The 23832-nt window shown below is 42.2% G+C and overlaps 1 protein-coding gene across 1 annotated transcript; it reads left to right on the forward strand.

The window, feature by feature from the left end:
* Nucleotides 1-22691, forward strand: LOC117674031 (uncharacterized). Its single transcript, XM_034431819.3, has 7 exons — nt 1-122; nt 3138-3209; nt 6996-7116; nt 7243-7328; nt 9017-9137; nt 15573-16211; nt 19113-22691. Exons 2-7 carry the CDS (start codon nt 3195-3197, stop codon nt 20006-20008), a joined length of 1878 nt encoding a protein of 625 aa, XP_034287710.3. The 5' UTR covers nt 1-122; nt 3138-3194; the 3' UTR covers nt 20009-22691.
* The last annotated feature ends 1141 nt before the right edge of the window (nt 22692-23832 follow it).

Here is a 23832-nt window from a genome sequence, read left to right on the forward strand (position 1 = left end):
GCCCCATCTGTCAATTACCGACCATTTTAGACGCAGCGCCGCCTGGTTGTCCCGGGCCGGAGGCGCTTCGGCTTTCCCGTTTGGATCGTTAACAGCTGCTGGAAGAAGGAGGAGAGGCGAAGGTACCGGGTTTAAGCAAGGAACTCGATGGGAAACCCAGGGGAACTAGATTTGCCGGCTGGTTAAGGGCTCCTTATAGTCGCGAGCCGGGTGTGTGTGTTTGTGTGTGGTTGCAATGTAATAGGAGGTCGCTGGAGGCAAGTGGTGTGTGTGTGTCCAACCTACGGTTGCATATTTTGTGCATTCGTTGTGCATTGAACGTGGATTTCCCTCCAGGCGATGCACAAAGTGCTTCTTTCTCTTTCGCCTTTTGCACACAACACAACAGCCCGGTGAGGTAGATCTGTTGGCAAGAAAAAAGAGGGTGTCATCACTGCACAAAGTGGACTTGAACCTGGGTCTTTCCGGATCTGATCCAACACTTTAATTTGCTCCGCGCTCCCTGGGCTGCGCTGTTCTTGAGTTGCTTTGCTGGCTTCCTGGGGTGGGGTTGGGGGGGGCAGAAGGACTGCTTTGTGCATTTGTCGATTCTTTGTTTAGTCCGTTTTGTGTGGTTGCTTGTTTTTAAAGGTGCTTAAACCATTGATAAGATACCCAGAGTCGCTGGGAGGCATATATATTTATTAAATGTATTCTAGAAGACCAAGATCCTTTTAAAACGCATGAACACCAAGCCAAGTTTGCCCCCATCTTATTATCTTCTAGATTCGTGTTAGTCATTCTTCCTTGCCTTGTGTATCATCTGCAGATTTTTATAGAAATTCTCAATCATCTGGGTCATGGTTGTCCCAAAGGTGCTTTTTCCAAAAGGCAAGCAAGGCGTGGTTCCCCCCCCCCCCTTTGAAAACATTTCGCTTCTGAATCTGAAGGATTTGAAGAATTGAACTGAGGAAGCTTTTGGGATGATAGAGAAGTGCAATGTTTTCAAAGGGAAAAAAAAACCAAGAAAATCCAGTTGCCTTTTGGAAAAAGCACCTTTGAGTCATCTGCAGATGTAATCCTCATCCCTTGAACCCATTCATCCAAGTTATTAATAAAAAGATTGAATGGCCCAGGATACGAGCCCTCAGATGCAATTATTCAACCAATGAAGTCATCTATCATCTTATCTACCTAGCTCATATTTGACTATTTTATTATTGAAAATATAGTGATGTTATTTATAAAAATAAAGGCAGGATAATAAATAAATAATAGCTCTGTCAGAAAAGAAGAAAAGATTAGTTTGGCTCTAGTTAATTATTGCATTCCTATCCAAGTACTGTCTGCTTCAAAACTTTGAATATAGACATCAAGTTTACAGATCTGTAATTTTCCAGAATCTCTTCTTTTTCTTTCTTTTTCTTTTTCTGAGGCCAGAGACATTTGCTACCTTCCAAGTTTCCTGGAATACCAGTTTTACAGGCAGTCACAAGAGCCACTGTTAACAGTTTTGCTTAATTTCTGTATTCTAGGGAGTGAGTCACCTGGTTCTGGAAAGCTTAAATTTGTCAAATTAGCTCCGTGTTCTTCTACCCTCCTCTTGTGTACCTTGAATTGTAACCCCTTCTTTCCACGTGTGGCACAACAACAGTGGCCAGTTAGGCCTTTGTTTTCCTTCTGAGAGTTGTGAAATGTAAAAGATGAGGTAACAGATTCTACCTTCGTACAGTCACCTGTTTATTCCTTTCTCCTAACAACAGACTGACATCCTCTTGGCCTTTCTCCCAAACTTGAGCATATTCTGAATTTAGCTGTATTGAAGTACTTCCAGCAATATTTGCTGACTGCCTTATATCCTTTGTTTATATGTTCTTCCATTTCCTATAAATGTGGCCTTTTTGTTTTAAAAAATGCCCATACAGATCTCTTTAGATGTCTCTCATTTTTTCCCCTTCTAGTAGTGTGCTGCAACAGAAAATCTGGTGCCATTTGTGGTGGTTAAGTCGAGGATTGTACTTTGTGCTCCCAGTTTCTTCACCTTCCTGACCGGGACTGTATAGCCCTTGGAGATCTGTTTAGAGCTTCTTTTGTCAGAGCTGCTCACCCTCATATGAATTATTGGAAAGAGGTAGTTTTTGATGGGATTGAAGAGATTTGGCATCTTGTCTGTCACATCTTGAAAGACAATCCCCCGGCTGCAGGATCACATCAAGTCTGTACTGCAGCTTTGCTCCTTCTCATCAGAGAATTAGCTACCACCAGAATATACTTTTTCTTCCATACAGGATTTTTCAGTTTACTGGGGCCCAAGCCCCTTCTGCCCTGTTTGGATTGATAAGACTTGCTTATGGACTGTAGATTAGCTTCTAGAATAGTGTTTCTCAACCTTGGTGTTGAGAATGGGAGCTGAAGTCCAAACATGTTCAAGACGCCAAGGTTGAAAAACACCGTAATCTAGAGAAGCATCCAATACCAATTGCTGAGCTTTATTGGAAATGAATACCTTATTTTTTTTTTTTGCTTCTTTGAAGAAAACCAAATAAACCAACTGTTCTTATTTGTAAATAAATTTTAAACCCATTGGCTTTTATAGTACACATATGTGCAGTTCTGCATTCCTTGGGGGGGGGAGTTTCTCTTGTTTAAAAATCCACCTTTGGCATCTAGGTTTGATTGTTGGAATTGTAGTATTACTATAGGGCTAATGCAGGGGTGAAATGCTACCGGTTCGCACTGGTTTAGGCAAACCAGTAGTAATAAAAGCTACTGGTTTGGGCAAACCGGAAGTCAAAAAAGGTACCGGTTTGTCGGAACCAGTATTTCCAATGATCAGCTGTGCCATACGATTTATATTCGCTAGAAAGCAGGAAATCCTGCTTTCTAGCAAATCTAAATCACGCGGCACAACTGTTCCCCTCCCTCGCTGTTCTACTTACTTTCAAATGGCTCCTTTTTCCGTGTGAAACACACATTTGATGCACAGTGTGTTACACATCCAGCGTGTTTGTTGTGCACTGCGCGCAGCGTGCATCTGGCACATACCATGCATGCGTGGGCAGCAAACTGGTGGCAACCCACGGAGGATTTCACCACTGGACTAATGGGATTCATCCATTGTACTATAATAAATTGTTTCTTCTCTAATTTCTGGGCAGATAAAAAGTTACAGTCTCTGCTTCCCTGGATTACTTCCTGTGCTTCTTTCTAGCAAGATGGAACTTCCTCAGGTAGGTAGTTTTCAAGAGGTCTTTATTTGGCTTTGTTTTGGAGAGCAAAAATGCCTCAGAGGGGAACACAGTGGCTGTCCCCCTTTTATCCTTTTTGCCTAGGTGAGCAAAAAGAACATAGGCTCCATGGGCAATGTTCTTTTGGCTAAGGAAATTGATATGTGTAAACTAACCCCAGGTATTAAGTCTGATGACCCTCCCAACAAAAAGAGTGTATTTTTATACACTCTGTGAGAGTGTATAGAAAATAATGTATTGCCTTATCACTTTAATAGAACAATAAATCCAGTGGTTCAAATATAACAATATGGAATTATGTTATTTTTTATTCAGCTACTGTACATGTACCCTGCAGATGTATTCCAGTAAAGTTTAACATTGGGAATAATGCCGAAAGATAATAGATTTAACATATCACTAGACTAGAGGCTGGTTAGTCATCCACTGGAGATGATTTCAATATGATTCCTGTACTGGAAAAGGATTGGCTGTGTTATTGTTACAAAGAGGTGAATCAGCTAAATTATTACAGCAACGATTATGGCCAGAAACTGACTGTGGAACATATGTATAAACTGCTCCTGTGCAAGTTCCAATTCAAGCTAAATTGGAAGAACAAAACCAGCTAGTTTTCAGATATGATTCAGCTCACTGATCCATCATTTTCAAGGAGAACATCAGAAATTGCTTTGAAGTCATGAGTCTCCTTGGTCAGGAACAGGAAGAACTATGGAATGAGATCAAATAAATTGTTAAAGGTTGAATGTGAAAAGAGGGAGTCAAAGAAAGAAAGCAAGCAATCTGAATGTCAGAATAGGTAGTGAAAATTGCTAAGAAGAGAAGAAAAACCAAAGGGAGGAAAGAACAAAGATCTCAAGAAGAAACTTAAAACATTTCAGAGACTGTTAGATGAGGTTCATTATAATAGCGGTCCCCAACCTTTGTGGCTTGGTGATCTGGCTGGAGGGGGGAGAGGGGAACGGGGCCGCATGAGTGGTGGACTGGCAGCTTCACTCACACAAGAGAGAAGAGAAGCTTTTGGGGTGCTGCTCACATGAGTGGAGCTGTGCACACACATTGGCCCGTCTCTCACGTGGCCTGGTTCCGAATAGGCCACTGCTCGGCAGTGGGCCATGCCCCAGGGGTTGGGGACCCCTGCATTACAACATCAAAGATGGAAACAGACATGGGAGAAAACAAGGAGAGTCTTCCAGAAGATCTCTGAACTTAGAAGATTCCGTCCTTGACTTGGCATGCTAAGGACTCTTCATAAACAGAAAATACCGTATTTTTCAGAGTATAAGACGCACTTTTTTCCCTCCTAAAAGAGGCTGAAATTTTGGGTGCGTCTTATACGCCGAATGTAGCTTTTTCAAAGCTTTTTTTCAGCCCTAGCGAGGTGCTAGCGAGAGTGAAGCAATCTCGGTGGTTTGCCTTCTTTTCTCATTGCTTCTCTCTCCAAAGATCAGTTGTGCTTTAGAAGCTGTTTTTTATCCCCAAGCAGGGGATAAAAACCAGCAAACTAATGTGCTGAAGCTGACTAGACTAAGGACGCTAGCCAGAAGAAAACCTGGTGGGCAAATTTCCCCACCCGTATTTTCCTCCCAAAAAACTAAGCTGAGTCTTATACTCTGATGCATCTTATACTCTGAAAAATACGGTAATTGGTTCACAGAAGGTCGAAGGAGTTTATTGAAATTCTGTGTACAGTAGTACTAGGAATGCCAAAATTCAAGATATTCTCTGAAGATTTTCCAAATCTCTAGTACTAGAAGACAAAGTTAAATCAACACTGCAGTCATTACCAAGTTGAAAGGCTAGAGAAATATGGCAAGCTATCACAGACAGGTAAAGATTCTTAACCAAACTGTGCCGGCATGTGGTCAAAAGTCATGAAAGAAGTCAACACAAAAGAAAAGAGACTTAATATAGTATGTAAACTATAGATAGTCCTTGACTTATAACCATTCATTCAGTGACTGGTCAAAGTTACAATCGTTTTTCAAACTTACAACTGTTGCAAGGATCCCCATGCTCATGTGATCAAAATGTGGATGCTTGGCAGCTGTCATGCATTTATGATGGTTGCAGTGTCCTAGAATGGTGTGATCACTTTTTGCGACCTTCTGACAAGCAAGGTCAGTGGGGAAGCCAGACTCCCTTAACAACCGTGTAGCAATTGCAATGTTTCACTTAACAGCTGTTGCCAGGAAGGTCATAAAATGGGCAAAGCTCACTTAACAACGGTCTTGCCTAGCATCAGAAATGTTGAGTTCAATTGTTTGCATAAATCAAGTACTACCTATATTATACGATACACTTAATTTCACATTCTAGCAGATTAATAGGAATATCAGTGAATAGGTTTGTGACTGCTGTGTTTGCGTCATGTCGGTAACCCATTTTACAACCATCATTATGACCATAATGGTCAGGCTCCATTGTGATGATCAGTCAAGGACTACCTGGGCAATTGTGTGATTATATGATTTCTTTTTGTTATTCGCTTGCTTCCACAGTTCTTCATTCTTAATTCATTCAGTTGCAAAGTATAAACTTATTGTTCTGACCTAGGCTTCCCAAGAGCATGAAGCAGACACCTCGTCCCGATAAAACCTCTTTTATTTAGGTTAAAGGGAATTCCTCTCCAGCAAAATCCCGGCAAACAGTCTTTCATGAGATTTCACAACTACAGACCTTTATCAGGCTTGGAGAGTTGCCAGGCTGATATCTTCCAAACACCACGCTGTAGCAGCAATTACTTGGCAAGAAGTCGGGAACAGATCTTCACCCTAATGAATTGAACTAATTCTCTCCTGCAGACTCCCCTCCCCTTTCGCTCCTCTTTATTCCCTATTGGAGGGGCCATTTACCGTCCACCTATGTCTTTACTCCTGAGTCGGCGCCTTAGCTATTCTCTTCTCCTGGCAGCTCTGCGCATGCGCACATCGGGAACAGGCTCCAGCTGTTCTGCCCCACTGTTATCCAGCTCCGAAGGCAGCTGATAACTGTCCGATGGCCCTGGCCCCATCTCTGCCTCTGACGCAGAGCACTCATCAGAGCCTTCCCCAGACTCCAGGACTGGCCCATGTTCCTCCCCAATCTCCTCACTGTCTGAGTCTGCCACCAGCTCCGCTGGCCGCTGACAGGCCACAACACTTATATCCTGCCTGTATCAGGATAGAACAAGCCAAACAACCATTTGGCCTGAACTATATAAACCCTAGTGCAGAAGTATCAAACTCAATTTCATTGAGGGCCGAATCAGGATTGTCTTTGACCTCAGAGGTCCAGGGTGTGTGGCATGGCCAGGGTGGGTGTAGAAGGCTTGACATCATTCATTGAGGCTCCATTTTCGACCGCAACAGCCTCCGGTAGCCCTCTGCCAGCGAAAAAGGAGCTTGGGGAGGCTGCATGCAGCCAAAAACAGAGCCAGGGGGGTGTGCATATGACTACCCCAGGCTCTATTTTTGCTGGCAGAGGGCTGCAGGAGACTGTCACGGCGGAAAATAGAGCCCAGGCAGGCTGCAAGGAGCCTCCCCGAGCTCCATTTTTGCTGGCAAAGCCAACGCGGGCCGGTCCTTCACTGTTTCAAGGGTGGGCCCGTAGTCCAGATCTAAGCACCCGGATCTGCCGCCTTGAGTTTGACACCCTTGCCCTAGTGCTTAGCCTCGCTCCCAGTTTTCATAATTTTGCAAAGCTCCGTGGTGAACTGTGATTGTGTTAAGGGTAGGAATAGAAGCTCTTCTATTATGAAATAAAGATGTCATTTTTTTGGTGGTGTAGGTGGCATTTGAAGAGGTTGCTGTGTATTTCACAGAGCAGGAGTGGGCCTTGCTAAATGTTGGTGAAAAAGTCCTCTACAGAGATGTCATGAAGGAGAATTTTGAACATGTGATGTCACTGGGTGAGCATCTTGTTGTTTTCTGTATTATTAAACACCAGGGATTCTAGATGCATGCAAACTGTCTTTTAGAGAGGATAATAGACGAACTAGTTACTGTCTCATGTTAATGTTTTCTGTAATTTCCAGGCATCCTCCTTGCTCTGAAAGAAAGCAAAATCGCGCCTTGTTTACTTTTGGTAACACCCTACTCTAGCTCTGTGGCTTTTCGACAGGTAAGCATCTTATATACATCAGGCTGTACTTGGGAGAACAAAAATGCAAACACAAGATGTAGATGGAAGAAAACACGTGTCTCTGTAATATGCTTTATTCGTGTGAAAAATGTTGAAGTGTGCTCTTTGGGTAACAAAATATAGTTTACACGGCTCAACAATCTGAAAAGGAAACACTAGAGCAGGTGTCTCCAACCTTGGCAACTTTAAGCCTGGAGGACTTCAACTCCCAGAATTCCCCAGGCAGCAAAGCTGTACTAGAGACCCCTGCACTAGAGGATATTTTCCTTCCTTTGCACTAATTCTTTTTTTTTTTTAATTGGCAATTTTGGCTGCGGTCAGATCAGGGGTGAAATCCAGCAGGTTCTGACAGGTTCTGGAGAACTGGTAGCGGAAATTTTGAGCAGTTCGGAGAACTGGTAGCAGACATTTTGAAAAGTTTGGAGAACTGGCCAATACCACCTCTGGCTGGCCCCAGTGTGGGGAGGGAATGGGATTTTGCAGTATCCTTCCTCAGGAGTGGGGCGGGAATGGAGATTTTGCAGTATCCTTCCCCTGCCACGCCCACCAAGCCACACCACGCCCACCAAGCCAAGCCCACAGAACCGGTAGTAAAAAAATTTGGATTTCACCACTGGGTCAGATCCCTTTTAAATAAGCACTATTCATATTTTTACTCACTCTGCCTGCGTAAACGATGTCCCAAAGGTTAAATGTGTTAATCCACATTTCTGGAATGCCAGAGGAGAGAACGTTAAAAGGTGCTGCTTTCTATTGTAGCAGCACTAACACTACATAATGGGCTCCCCATTGATATTTAAGCTGCCTCCCAGGTAACTTAAAGTAATTAAAAACAGCTTTTTTTGAGGAAACTTTCAGTAAAATCACCCATGCCTCTTGTTGTTGTTATTATAATTATTATTTTCCCTAGCTTTGATTTTGTGTTTGCAAAGTGTGGGGTAGGTTGTTTAAATCCTGTAGTTTTTTTTTATTGTGGCATTGTGATAGCCAAGATTGTGACAGGATAAAAATAAACCAAACAAACAAATAACAGTTGTCCACATATACTCTACTCAAGAGCTATGTTTTCAGCTGAAATCATAGCCTCGATTCTTGGTGCTGTTGAGTTTGGGGGGCAGGACAGGGGAAAAAAGGAAAGAAAAGGTATGGCAGCTGAACTATTATTCGGTAGTGTTAAGAGCGTATTCATTTATTTTCCTTTATCTAGTAATAATCTAATATTAGAGGTGTACAGCCTGAGACGGGAAGACCACAAGTATCCCACTGGCCACATTTTAATTTTTAATATGGTATATAATAAAATATTAAATACATGATTGGGAATTGATCTTATGTGTATTAAATTTAGAACATATGTAAATGAAATGCAGCCAAATAGAATTTTAGTTCTGGGTGCACCACACTGGTTTTTAGTTTTTGTGACCCCAAATCACTCAAAGCATAGCCTCCAGCCCAGAAAAACTGGATCATACCCTGCTGTCAGTCCTTATGAGCAGGAGAAATATGTTGCTCTTATCACCCTACCCAGATCGTTTGTTCGGCAGATTCTTCCTTCAGTTCTTGGCCCCATTCCAAACTTCCATGTGTTTTCAGACCAGGCAATATATGACTATGAGGTTGCTAGAGGGGTCTATTGGAAATTAAAAGATGTTGCCTATTTCCAATAGGTCTCGTTTGAGGAGGTGGCCATGCATTTCTCGGAGCAAGAGTGGGCATTGCTGAATGTGAACGAAAGAGCCCTCTACAAGGATGTCATGCAGGAAAACTATAAGCATGTATTGTCCCTGGGTAAGTGTTATCTCTCCCATTATCTCCTGTATTATTAAAACTTGGATTTTTTTTTCTTTTAGATTCTGTGTTACATGGTTTACATAAACAACCAATCATGAACAAAATTACGAAGGGACCAGGACATTTCAATTTTAACAAAGATCAGAACACGTAAAACATTGGTTTTTCCAGTGGTGATTTATTTTTTATTTATTATATTTTGGAGCTGTCCACCTTCATACTTGGGAGTGGCTGTGAAAGTTGGATTCAGGGAAGGAATGAGAGAAAGAAGAAGATCAATGCCTTTGAATTATGGTTTTTGGAAGCGATTGCTAAAGGCACATGGATTGATCAACAGCTGTTGATCAACCGTTAATCAAACAAAGGCCTGTTGATCTCTGGAAGCAAAGATCAACAAGCAAAAAACTCACTTATTTAGACAGACGATGTGAGGGATGAAAGGATAGATAGAGTTATTATTCTTGACAAGGGTGAAAAGAGAAGCAGAAAAGGAAGACATCAGATAAAATAGACGATCAGGATCAAGAAGATTTTTGGATTAACTTTCAGATATTGCCAAAGGCAGGTTAAGATGCTGAGTATTCGGTCTTAGAATCACAAGGAGTCAAGGTTGCTTTGACGGCACCTAACTAACTTTATTAAAGGAAATGCTTTCATATCACTTTATATGTCCTTCCTGATCTTTTATAGGTCAACTGCAAAGTTTATTGATATCCCTCAGCAGTCCCTAATAAAGCATGCTGTTTGTAAAGCCAGCTAAAATTGGTGTGTCCCGATTACAGCTACCGTAGTCCTCGACTTACAACCATTTGTTGAACGACCGTTCAAAGTTAAAATGGCACTGAAAAATGTGACTTAAGATCAATTTCTCACCCTTAACGACCACTGCAGCAACCCCGCAGTCATGCGATCAAACTTCGGGTGCTTGAGAACTAGCGTGCATTTATGATGGTTTCAACATCCCGGAATCCTGGAATTCTCATTTGCAATCTTCCCAGAGAGCTTCTGACAAGCAAAATCGATGGGGGAAGCCAGATGTCAAAGTTCCAACTAATGAACCCAACCAATTCAGCACTCCGAGACTTTCAACTTTCTCAAAGAACTGTTTTATTGAGTACATCATTTCAGCACGGATAACAATAAAACCAGCTCTAAATATTTCCCGTGGTTTCTGTATAATTAAAGAGTAGATAATTCCCTCCCTCAGTGTCACAGGTCACATTGCCCAATTAGTCTATGGAGGTCATGGTTGTCCCAAAGGTGCTTTTTTTCAAGAGGCAACTGGACTTTTCTGTTTTTTCTTTGAAGACGGTTCGCTTCTCATCCAAGAAAGCTTCTTCAGTTCTGACTGGATGGTGGGGAATGGAAGGATTTATACTCCTTGCAGACAGCTGGCCATTTGCATTCTTTTAGCAGTATGTTAAGGTCACCTGGAGGTTTATCTGTGTCCTCAGGGTCACCTGAGTGGTGCAAATGGGTGTGGAGCCTTCTTGGAACTGTTGAAAGGACTGTGTTGTAGATTGGAGAGAGATGATGTCTGCTGAATCTAGTCCTGATGTGTTTGTTCTCCTACGTTGTGCCATGCATTTATGAAGTGGTTGTTTTGTGTCCCCAATGGGCCTTCATCAAATCTCAAAAAAGACCCTACAGGAGCTTCTCTGTAACAGACAATGGCAAGAACAATAAACGAAGCAACGTCATTCCATCCGTTGCAGGCATATCGGAAGGCATATCGGAAGGAGGATCTTTAGCCAGCGCAACATATGTGCACACTTCAAACCCAAAACTACACTGAGGCAGAAACTTGTCCACCCCAAGGATAAAAGACCCAGACAGAAACTGAGCAACGTGGTACATGGAGTACAATGCAGCGAGCCATGTGCAGATCGGGGAAACAAAACAACCACTTCATAAACGCATGGCACAACATAGGAGAACAAACCCATCAGGGCTAGATTCAGCAGTCCAGATGCATTTAAAAGGCAAAGGCCGCTCTTTGGAAGACAGCAAAGTCCATATTTTAGACAGAAAGGATCACTGCTTCAAAAGGGGGGTAAAAGAGGCCATCTGCATCAAAATTGAACAGCCCTCTCTCAACAGAGGGGGAGGAATACGACATCGTCTATCTCCAATCTACAACACAGTCCTTTCAACAGTTCCAAGAAGGCTCCACACCCATTTGCACCACTCAGGTGACCCTGAGGACACAGATAAACCTCCAGGTGGTCTTAATGACCCTATAAAAAGAATGCAAATGACCAGCTGTTTGCAAGGAGTATAAATCCTTCCATTCCCCACCATCCAGTCAGAACTGAGGAAGCTTTCTTGGATGAGAAGCAAAACCTCTTCAAAGAAAAACCAGAAAGTCCAGTTGCCTCTTGAAAAAAGCACCTTTGGGACATTGTCCAATTAGGTGTTCTGGTGTCTCTTCGGTCTCTGGCCAGCACCTGTTGAGATGACCTGGGTTCCCACGGGATGGTCTATTGCTGCTGTCTGGTCTGACACTCCCACCCCTTCCCCCAATGTGTGGCAAGCTGAGAAACGGAAAGATGGCTGCGACAGGCCTGATCTGTTTCTAAAGTTTGCTTAACTTCGTTTAACGACAGCATGGCTCACTTAACAACTGTTGTGATTTGTTTAACAATCATGGAGAAAAAAAAAGTCATAAAATGGGGCACGATTCACTTAAGAACTGCCTTGCTTAGCAATGAAAATTCTGGGCTCAACTACCTCTAATGTCCCTACCTCCTTTATATATTTTATACTCTTGTTTCCTTGTCTCCTGGATGTTTCCAGGAGAGTTCCTGGTGGTTTCTCATTTAGAATAGAATAGAATAGAATAGAATAGAATAGAATAGAATAGAATAGAATAGAATAGAATAGAATAGAATAGAATAGAATTCTTTATTGGCCAAGTCTGTTATTGGCCAAGTGTGATTGGACACACAAGGAATTTGTCTTTGGTGTATATGCTGTCATAAGGAGAATAAAATACATTCTTCAACAATAAAAAGATACAACACTTAGTGATAGTCAAGGTTACTAATAAGCTATCAAATCGTACTAGGAAACAATATAAATTGAAAGGTACAAGAAAATGGTTATAGTAATAAGTGGGAAGAGATAGATACTAGGAAGGAAGAGAAGAATAATTTACCACAGGCTAGTAAATTATTTGACAGAGTTGTGGGAATTAGTTGTTAAGCAGAGTGATGGCATTCGGGGGAAAAACTGCCCTTGTGTCTAGTTGTTCTGGCAGTGCTCTCTATAGCATCATTTTGAGGGTAGAAGTTGAAATTTAGGGGGTGATTGGTCTCAGTCCTCCTTCATTCAGCAATATGGCTGCCTTGCATGCCTTCAGAGTTTGTTCATTAGGATGGGATCTGTTTTGCGGACAGGGGAAACACAAAGGGGGGAAATCGTTTCCCATGGCGGTTAATGGCCACTGATCTGAAAAAGGGTACAAGAGCTGGAGTAGAGTACAAGACTGCAAAGGGAGACTGGCTGTTTCGGGCTCTCTCTGAGCAGGCTTCCCAGTGGCTCAGCCTGGCATGGCCACCCATACGGAGCAAAGGGACGGCCTGTGGAGGTCGAACTTTCAAGAATGTTGGAAGAACCAGTCCTTGACAAAACTTATTCCCGGTGAGGCATGGCTAAAATAATCTGAAATAATAATTACATTTTTACTCTCTACGTTCTGTCTTTATGCATATAATGATTTGTTTTTTTGAGGGGAGGGGAAAGAAACATGCATATAAGAAAGGTATAGTTAAAAGTGCATTTTCATTCATTGTAGGAGCTATCTGTGAATGTATGAAACGGGACAGTAGCGTCATTTCTGTGCTATACATTACATACAGGTGGTCCTCAAGTTGTAACCACAGTAGGGGCGGCCCAACAGGGTCGTAACTCATGACGGTTGTAAATCAGGTGACCCACATGATCGGTCCAATTTTATGACCATTTTTGTGGCAGTCATTTAAGTGAATACCACAGTCATAAAAGCAACTACATGGTTAAGTGAAGCCATGGTTTGTTATGAGTCAGTTTTACTGAAAGTAAAATGGGGTCATGTGATCGTGAGACCCTGCAAATGTCCATATATGCAACCTGGTTGCCGAGCGCCCAAAATGCTCCCTCCCCCTCCCCCCGTTAGGTCTTTTGCAGGGGTGCTATTCCACAGGTTCTGACAGGTTCTGGAGAACCGGTAGCGGAAATTTTGAGTAGTTCGGAAAACTGGCAAATGCCACCTCTGGCTGGCCCCAGAGTGGGATGGGAATGGAGATTTTGCAATTTGCTTCCCCCAGGAGTGGGGAGGAAATGGGGATTTTGCAGTATCCATCCCCTGGAGTGGGGTGGGAATGGAGATTTTGCAGTATCCTTCCCCTGGCACCAAGCCACACCCACAGAACCGGTAGTAAAAAAAATTGAATTCTACCACTGGTCCATTGTAACTTCTAATAGTCACTAAGTGGCCAGTTGTAACTTAAGGACTACCTGTATACGACAGCTGAATATGTATCTAGTGGCATCTCAGTTCTAGATAACTCTGGTAGTTGTTTCATTAAACAACGTGGAGTAAAAATACTACTTTATAGGATACCACAGGGTATCTTAACTTGAGTAATCCCCTTATTAAAATTAAACTAACATGGCACAGAAGAATGTGCAAGTTTTTGACTGCCTCGTGAACTTTATAAATAACGGAGTGGAAAAAAGCAAGAAAGAGTAAACATTAGGCCAGTTCTTTTAGTCATAAAAGTTTAAAGTTCAAGCTTAGTTTCCAAATGGAGATTGTAGTCAGAACATTTCATGGAGAAAGAAAGCAGCTGCGTCTCTCAATTCTGAAAACCCAAAAGCAGTAAGACTACAATATTTTCCATGCAAGCAATGCTCACAGGAGTCTGGCAGGAAGCAAACATAAAGAAATATTTATATCAGCAATTATCAACAAAGTCGGAAGAGAATATTGACAATTTGATTAGATAAAAGGTCAGTTAAACCGAACTATGGATGAAGATGGACTTTCAGACAGCACAATCCTCTTAAAACTCTGGGAAGTTTTAATGCCAAGACTCCATTTTGGTGGCCTATTTCAGACATATAAAAATTAGTAGTTATTTTGATTCAAGAAAAAAGCTACCTGTCCATAATTGGGAAGTACCCTAATTAAGAACAATTAAAATGTCAAAAGAATTTGCAAGCTTTCATCACCAGGTGGTCCTCGACTTACAACCATTCATTTAATGACTGTTCAAAGTTACAATGGAACTGAAATACATGATACCAGTCCTCACACCTGTAACTGACACAGCATTCCAACAGTCACATGATCAACATGACATGTGGCCTGTATCTACAGTGGTTGCAGTCATGTGATCGTCAATTTATGATCTTCCCAGACAGCTTCCGGTAAGCAAAGTCAATAGGGAAAGTCTGATTCATTTAAAGACCACATGATTCACTTAACAACTGCAATAATTCACTTAACATCCCCGGCAAAAAAGGTAAAAATTAGGCTTGACTCATTTAACAACCATCTTGTTTAACAACATAAATTCTGATCTCCATTGTGGTTGTAAATCAAGGACTATCTGCATGTACAATATCAGCCTCTTCTTGTGGTGTGTTTGGAGCCATTGCTGAGCTATCGAAGTCCTGCCTTGTTTTATGTGAGAGCTTCTTTCTTTTTCTTTTTTCTTTAAATAGTTTTCATTAAACATTTTTCACCTTTAAAACAAAAAACAACAAAAACAGAAAAAAACAAGAGAAACATAACAATGTAGAGTAGTTTTACAGCCTTCCATATCAGCATATATGTTCTGTTTTTATAATTCGCTCTTCTACATTGCCTTCCTATCGGTTATAACAACTATAATGATATAATAACAATTATAACAATACTAGTTACTCATATCTATATCATTACTAATACTCATATTACTCATATAATTTTAGGTTCTATTTAATTGGGTCAAACTATGTTATAATAATTTTAATTAGCAATTTTATGATGTTTGTGTATCTATATTTTTCTTGACTGTACACCGCCTTGAGTCCTACGGGAGAAAAGCGGTATAGAAATATAATAAATAAATAAATAAATAATAAATATCTACAGTATACTTACATTATAATCAGTAATTTAAATTTAATAATAATTGGTAACTTTGGTTAATATTTAATCAATACTAATTTAAAACTCCTATTTCTTGTTTTGGCTTCTGTTCTCTAGCCACATACATTCTATTCCAAACTTTATAATAATCTGACAGTCTCTTGTAGCAGTGGGAAAACTTTGGCTTTTGGGTTGCTGTTTGGTTTGTAAGTGTGCTGAATGGAGAAATAATGGGGTAGGAATGCTTTTGATCCATAAAGCTGGCCTCTTGTGCTTCGCACACGGTCTAAAAGTCCAAAAAACTCTCTTTGCAGGAGATATTTCTGAACCAGGAAACCCCATCACCACGACACTGTTTGGAAGATTGATGGGTCATTTACAAGCCACGGACTCCCTGAACTCTGATCTTCCTTACCTCAGAGAGGAACTCCAAGAGGAGAAGCAGATCGTGCAGGGAAGCTTTGATGAACCTGTTCCCTTAAGAAAAAGCACCCAGGCTGTGGAAGGCCCTCCGGCTGACGTGGGAGAAAGAAAAGATTCTTGCCCCAAATGTGGGAAAACATTCTGTCACAAATCGGCACTCACCGCTCACCTGAGAATTCACACTGGAGAAAAGCCGTATCACTGCCAGGAGTGTGGAAAAAGCTTTAACCAGAGCTCGGCCCTCACTCAACACCAGAGGATCCACACCGGAGAGAAGCCCTACGCCTGCGTCAGTTGCGGCAAAAGGTTCAGCCAAAGCTCTGCTCTGACTCAACACCAGAGGATTCACACTGGGGAGAGGGCCTACACCTGCCTGGACTGCGGGAAGAGCTTCATCTACCAGTCAGCTCTGATTCGGCATCGGCGAATCCACACGGGAGAGAAATGCTACATGTGTCCTGATTGTGGGAAAGGTTTCAACCAAAGCTCCAACCTTATTACGCACCGGAAAATTCATAAAGGCGTGGAAGGTTGGTGAACAGCCTCCGTGAGAGCGTCGTTCTTCTTCTGAATGCAACTTCTGAAGGCCGACTGTTCTGCTGGTTGGTTGTTCCAGTTGTAGAACAGCTTGCCTTTAGAAGTTGTGGGTTCACTGGAGATGTTAAAGAAGACATTGGACAGACATTTGTCTAAAATGGTATAGGGCAGGGGTGAAATCTACTTACTTTACTTACCGGTTTGCAGAGGGTAAAATACAGGTTACTTCCTGGTTAAAACCAGGAAGTGATAACAACCGGATGGATGGGCGGAGCCTCGCACTGCCGTCACTACCGGTTCTCCGAACCACCCGCCACCATCACTACCGGTTTGGCTGAACTGGTCCGAACTGGTAGCATTTCACCCCTGGTATAGGGTCTCATGCTTGAGCAGGAGCTTGGATTAGAAGACCTCCAAGGTCCTTTCTAACTCCATTATTCTGTAATTCCTGTACAAGTAGTCCTTGACTTACGAAAGCTCATTTAATGACCGTTCAAAGTTTCAACGGCACTGAAAAAAGTGACTTAATGACCGTTTTTTACACTTCGCATCATCCCCATGGTCATACGATCAAAATTCACATGGTTGGCAATTGATTCATATTTATGATGGTTGCAATTTCCAGGGGTCATGTGATCAGCTTTTGTGACCTTTTGACAAGCAAAGTCAATGGGGAAGCCAGATTCACTTAATAACCATATTACTAACTTAACAAATGCAATGATTCACTTAACAAATGTGGCAAGAAAGGTCATAAATGGGACAAAATTCACTTAACAAATGTTTCATTTAGCAACATAAATTTTGGGCCCAATTGTGATTGTAACTCAAGGACTACCTGTATTTTTCTATTGCAGTGGCCTTTTACCTGGCCAGATGCCCTTCAGATGAATGGGGATTGCTTCTCACAGCATCCAAATTGGGAATTCTGGGGGTTGCAGTCCCAACACATCTGGTGGCTGCCATGTTAGGAAAGGTTGAGTAAGCTGATTCCCAAATAACATTTTATTAACAGTTCTTATCTCATATGCTCGGTCAGTAGGTTATATAACCATAATAATAGCATCTGTCTATATCCCAGGTTCTTGGGAATGGCTTGATAGCTGGATAAAAATGCCAAATCCAGTCTAAACATCTGGCTGGCTGTGTGACCAACCATAATTTTTAAAATCTATATGCTGCCCGACTTAACAATGACACTGAATGGCTATTGTTATTATTGCTCTTTTTTTCTTTGATCTTGTTTGATTAAGTGATTCTCAGCCTTCCCTCTAAATATTGAAGATTGTGGCTGATCTAATTAATTTAATGCCATTTATATGCCATTTATCCTCTAATTTGCTCCGTACTACAGAAGCCATCAAATGGTATGGTAATAGCAATGTACATTTGATATATTTGATTTCAAGTATCAAGAGCATTCTGCAGAAACAATTTTTCCAGTTAAATTTTTATTTATTTTGGAGATTTGCATAGTGACCAAGTTGTGGTAGTTATGATTCCAAGCAATGTACATCAAATTCAAACAGTAAAAAGAGATTACAAATAAGAAACCTTACAGAGTCAAAAGAAATGAAATCCTGTAAGCAACATAATAGAAATAAAATAGACTTCTTGGTTATATGAAAGATTTTCAGGAGAATTACATCAATAGTGTATAATGTAATAGCAATAGCACTTAGACTTATATACTGCTTCACGGTACTTTATAGCCCTCTCTAAGTCGTTTACCGAGTCAGCATATTTCCCCCAACACTCTGGGTCCTCATTTTACCAACCCCACAAGGATGGCAGGCTGAGTCAACCTTGAGCCTGGTGAGACTTGAATTGCCAAATTGCAGGCAGCCAGCCATCAGCAGAGGTAGCCTGCAGTGCTGCACTCTAACCACTGCGCCACTGCAGTTAGAATATTCTAAGGGCAGTGCAGCCACCCAAAACTTTAGATCTAGTTATTTATTTATTTTATTTTATTATTCAGATCTCCTTCCTCCCCTTATTTTCCCCACCGCAACAATCCTGTGAGGTAGGTTGGATGGCGAGAGAGAGAGAGAGAGAGGGAGGGAGGGAGGGAGGGAGGGGGAGAGAGAGAGAGAGAGAGAGAGAGAGAGAGAGAGAGAGAGAGAGAGAGAGAGAGAGAGAGAGAGAGAGAGAGAGACTAACCCAGGGTTACCCAGCTAGCTTGCATGGCTAAAGTAGGATTAGAACTCACCATCTCCCACTTTCTAACTTGATGCCTGGTAGGCCCGCAAACAAACTATATGGTGGCTTAAGTACAGTTTTTGCCAAACTGGATATTTACTGAATTCCCAGCCAGGACGGCCATTGTTGAGCGTTTAATGGAGGAGTTTTGCTTAGCATTATGTACAAAGGCTTCATTTGGCGGTGAGATAAAAAAAGTTAAAAAAGAAAGGATTTCCTAGCCCAGATCTCTCCTCCGCTTCCAAGAGGAGTGTTCTGTGAGATTTCTTATAATGAATCATCTCTGCTTTGTGGAATTAGCAATATCTGAACATTGGAAGGACATAAGAATCTGCCCTCTTATTCTCTTCTTTTCGGGGGTTTCATACAGTTGAATTCATACACTGAGCCCGACTAGGCGGTTCAGTGGCTAAGACACTGAGCTTGTCGATCAGAAAGGTCAGCAGTTTGGCGGTTCGAATCCCTAGTACAGGTCTCCTGCGTCAGCAGGGGGTTGGACTAGATGATCTCCAAGATCCCTTCCAGCTCTGTTACTGTTACAGTTGCGTTTTTCACCAGTTTCTTGAGATTGAACCCAGACCTGCATACAAAATGAGTCTCACTGGGAAATGAGACTCATAATGAGCTGCTATTGCTAAATTTGCAGTTTCTGTCTGACATTATACTTACTTTTTTTTTTTTTTTTTGTCCTGAAGGTAATGGAACAGCCTATGGGAATGACAAAAAGAGTTCCGAGCTTGAAAATCGTGTGCAGTTAGAACCGCATAGCAACACTTATACGACATTCCAGCAAGCTTGCCCTCAGAGTTCTCCTTTGGAAAAATGCCTTTTGGACTGGAAAATTTCCAAGAGAAACCCTTCAGATCAAGCCCAGGCAGCACCTGTGTCTAGCATGGGAAGTTTGATATCTCAGAAGGACACTGTAAGAAAAGTAGGCATCCCTAGGGTGAAACGGCCACTTATCTGTCACGTCTGTGGAAAGAACTTCAGATACAGCTCCCATCTGGTCAACCACCAGCGGATCCATACGGGAGAGAAACCTTATCACTGCACAGACTGTGGGAAGAATTTCATTCAGAACTCAGCACTCAAAAGGCACCAAAGGAGTCACAGAGGTGACAGGCCCTATCGGTGTTCGGATTGCGGGAAAAGCTTTAGTCGGAATGCCCATTTGGCGAAACACCAAGGGATTCACACCGGCTTAAAACCTTACGAGTGCCTGGACTGCGGGAAGAAATTCAGTGTGAAGATGAACCTTGTGATTCACCAGCGAATTCACACAGGAGAAAAACCGTACATGTGCTTGGAATGTGGGAAAAGCTTTAGCCAAAGGGCTCATTTCATTATCCACCGGAGAATTCACACGGGAGAGAAACCTTACGAATGTCCCGACTGTGGGAGAGCCTTCCGCGTGAGCTCACACTTGGTTACACATCAGAAGATCCACATGGCGAAGACTTCTTTCATATGTCCTGACTGTGGGAAAAGTTTTAACGGGAGCAAACAGTTCGTTCAGCATAAGAGGTGTCACACCACTGGAGAAAATGGTTCCCTGCCAAATTCAGGGGTAACTATTAAGAGTGAACCCTGAATTTCCTTATTAGAAGTGAATTCCTGGTTCAATCAGCCCTGAAGTTGAAGAGGGCATTTCTATATAAGGGAATCAAAGGAGGCAAAACGTCTCCCAGCTGTCTCTTCTAATGGCCAATTTATGAGCCTTTTTCTGCGCATAGAGCTGGATTCAAGGCAGTTCTTAATAGATTAACAGAGTTGGAAGGGACCTTTTAGGTCATCTAGTCCAACCCCCCGCTCAAGCAGAGACCCTACACCATTTCTGACAAATGGCAGTCCAATCTTTTTTTGAAAGTCTCAAGTGATGAAGCTCCCACAACTTCCGAAGGCAAAGCTGTTCCGTTGGTTGATTGTTCTCACTGTCAGAAAGTTCCTCCTCATTTCTAGGTTGAATCTCTCCTTGGTCAGTTTTCATCCATTATTCCTTGTCTGGCCTTCAGGTGCTTTTGAAAATAGCTTGGTCCCCTCCTCTCTGTGGCAGCCCCTCAAATATTGGAACACTGTTATCATGTCTCCCCTGGTCCTTCTCTTCACTAGACTTAGCCATGCTCAGTTCCTGCATGTGGCACTCGGTTCATCATATGTTTTAGTCTCCAATCCCCTAATCATCCTGGTTGCTCTCCTCTAGATTAGAGTCTCAACATCTTTTTTATAGTGTGGTGACCAAAACTGGATGCAGTAAGCTAGGTGTGGTCTTACTAGGGCTTTATAGAGTGGTATTAGTTGATTCAGAGAGGAAATTTTCTCAACTTTTAAACTGTTGGGGCAGAGTTGAGAACCAAAGACATTACACAAACTAATCTTATTGAGAATAGATGAAGTGGAGGAAAAAAAGCTTGTGTTTACTGTCTTTCAATTCTTTAGACCAAGAACAGAGTGCCACAAATAAGATACTATTCCCAGAAGAGAATCATCCAGTGGAATCATCAGACATCTCCATCGTTTCTGAACAGCATCCAGGGTAGCAAGGAAAGGACAGAGGAACTAGAAAGAGTTTGGTTTCCCTAGAGGACAGTTCTTACGATTGCACTGGCTGCCAGCTTTGGAGGACAGAAGGCATTTTTCATGGCATCCACCAAGTGGGCCTTTGCATTGAATTGAAGGAGGGTGAATTTATGAAATGCCACTAAGGCTGGCCAAGATATTCTATTATTTGAAGTGAAGAACAAGGTGTCTGGCCCTCATTCTGTTCAGGTAAAGGTAAAGATAAAGGTTTCCCTCGCACATATGTGCTAGTTTTTCCAAACTCTAGGGTACTAGTGGTGCTCATCTCTGTTTCGAAGCCGAAGAGCCAGCGCTGTCCGAAGATGTCTCCATGGTCATGTGGCCGGCATGACTAAATGCCAAAGGCTCACGGAACACTGTTACCTTCCCATCAAAGGTGGTCCCTATTTTTCTACTTGCATTTTTTACGTACTTTCAAACTGCTAGATTGTCAGAAGCTGGGACAAGTAACAGGAGCTCACCCTGTTATGCGGCACTAGGGATTCGAACCGCTGAACTGCCGACCTTTCGATCAACAAGCTCAGCGTCTGAGCCACTGAGCCACTGCGTCCCACGTCATTCTGTTTACACCACCCCAACTACTTTCATAGCTGGATTTTATTTCAACTTTGGCAATTAAGACATCTTTTTGTGCTAGACCAGTAAGTGGCAGTCTAACTTAGGGGGCCCGAGGAGAATGTGTGGGAGGAGGGCTGCTTGCTGCCTGAATCTGTAGAATCTGTGGGCTGATGATGTTACCTAGTTGAGTAATGAAACATTTGAAAGAAAACAACCGAGCTCAGAGACCACCACCCAAGGATCCAGTCTGTAGAATGTGTCTGCTGAGAAAGTCTGCCGAGTGTCAATTTTCCAGGTGCACAGCCAGAGACACTCGGCATGTATGTGGCTCCCCAAAACCTAGCATATGCTTTCCACCTCCAAAATTTGCCAGCAGATTGCAACTGTTAGTGTAACAGAAAGGGGAATTAATGATATGTAACTAATTTAATGTAATTTTAATTACATATAAACTGCATTCAATCATATTTAACTATTGTCCTTGCCTAACTGTTGTCTTTTGGGTGTGGACTCTGTACTGCAACCAAGAAGCTAAGCACAAGCATTGGCCTGAGAAAAGCATGTCAGAATGCCCAAGGAAACGAACAATCCCGCACCCCAATCAAGTTCAGGCTTGAGAAGCGTTGTCTCTCTGCTGTACCTAATAGTAGTGCAGATCCTACTTTAATGTAATTATCACATTAAATGAAGTTATTTCTGTCTCATGAAGTGGATTCAGAAGTCTGTTCCAGGGGAGAGGGAGGGGAAAAAAAGAACCAAATTCTGCCTCTTTCATTAGCATGCCTTTGTATTTGGTCTTTATTGTCACCAAGAAAAGAAAAGTAGCTTCTATACTTGTGATAAAATGGAGCCCATTTGGTTAACATTTAATCTGATTGGAATCTCTGTTCCCAAATCCAAAATGTTCTTTTTGAACTATGACTGTATTTTAATATGTTGTTGTAGGGGTTTTTTTGGTTTTTGTTTGGCCATTCAGGAAACTCTTGAGAGAAAATAGAATTTTGTGAATACTGTTTTGTGAAAATGATCCTTTTCAGATTTCCCCGCCCTCCCCCCAATTTTTGCATATCTTTCAAAATGTATTTGTCAGAACTTCATGTGGGTCTTGTTAATATATAAAAAGGAATCGAAGTGGACAACGTTTGGTGCTTATTTCAATGATTTAATAGCAGTGGTGGGATTCAAATTTTATTACTACCGGTTCTGTGGGCGTGGCTTGGTGGGCGTGGCAGGGCAGGGGTGGGTTCTACTTACCTTTACTACCGGTTCGCAACGGGGCTGCGCGCACAGAAGCATTTTGGTGATGTCAGGGTCAGTGGGCGGAGCCTCCCGTTGGCTTTACTACCAGTTCTATAGAACCAGGGGCAACCCACCACTGTGGCAGGGGAAGGGTACTGTAAAATCTCCATTCCCACCCCACTCCAGGGGAAGGTTACTGCAAAATCCCCATTTCCTCCCAATCAGCTGGGAGATAGATAGGGGCGGGGCCAGTCACTGGTGGTATTTACCAGTTCTCCGAACTACTCAAAATTTCTGCTAGCAGTTCTCCAGAACTGGTCAGAATCTGCTGAATAGCACCTCTGTTTCATAGCCATCTATCATGCAGTGTACAATTTTGTGCAGTTCAGCCAATGAAATTAAAGGGCCAGTGGTGTGAGTACTTTATTAAACAATCAGGACTGACTTGGGCCATCTCTGCTCTATAGGACATTCTCAAGCCTCCTCATTGTAAAGTTGTCACTTCAAAGATTCCACAAGTATTACTACGACCTACCGATAGAAGATAATATTTGTAGCTCAGATTTGAACTGGGGGGTCCTTGGTACTCTTTAAGCTTGCTTTTTTTTTTTCTTGCCAACCTGTCATTACCAAATTTGGTAACATCATCAGTGCACTAATAATATTACCTAATTTGGCAATGAAAATAACCAAGCTTAGAGACCCAAGGACCCACATCCCATGCCTTGCTAAAAAGAAATCATGAAGACTTCTATTGATGATTATTGATGGTCAGTAAAAGAAATGTTGTAAGTCAAGGACTATCTTGTAGAATGGCATAGCAGTTTTGTGAATATTTTAAGATAACACAGTTCACATGAAAATCATTCATTCTGTTGTGGGCCGTCAGCGGCCTGTGCAGATTGTAGCTGATTCCGACAACGAGGAGGCTGGTGTGGTGCTGCGCCAGCAGCCTGTGCAGCTGGTGCTCGAGTCGGACAGTGAGGAGGCTGGAGAAGATGTGCCAGAGGCAGGGATTCAGCCAGGGCCTTCAGAACCTCC

This window comes from Pantherophis guttatus, chromosome 2 (genome assembly GCF_059756535.1).
Source record: "Pantherophis guttatus breed Tessera chromosome 2, ASM5975653v1, whole genome shotgun sequence".
Classification (NCBI taxonomy): domain Eukaryota; kingdom Metazoa; phylum Chordata; class Lepidosauria; order Squamata; family Colubridae; genus Pantherophis; species Pantherophis guttatus.

Bases quoted from the DNA above. Each gene is read 5' to 3' on its own strand.
- LOC117674031 (XM_034431819.3), top strand. The intron at 7,329-9,016 runs GTAAGCATCTTA...TATTTCCAATAG, and splicing joins GCTCTGTGGCTTTTCGACAG to GTCTCGTTTGAGGAGGTGGC. The intron at 9,138-15,572 runs GTAAGTGTTATC...CTCTCTTTGCAG, and splicing joins TAAGCATGTATTGTCCCTGG to GAGATATTTCTGAACCAGGA.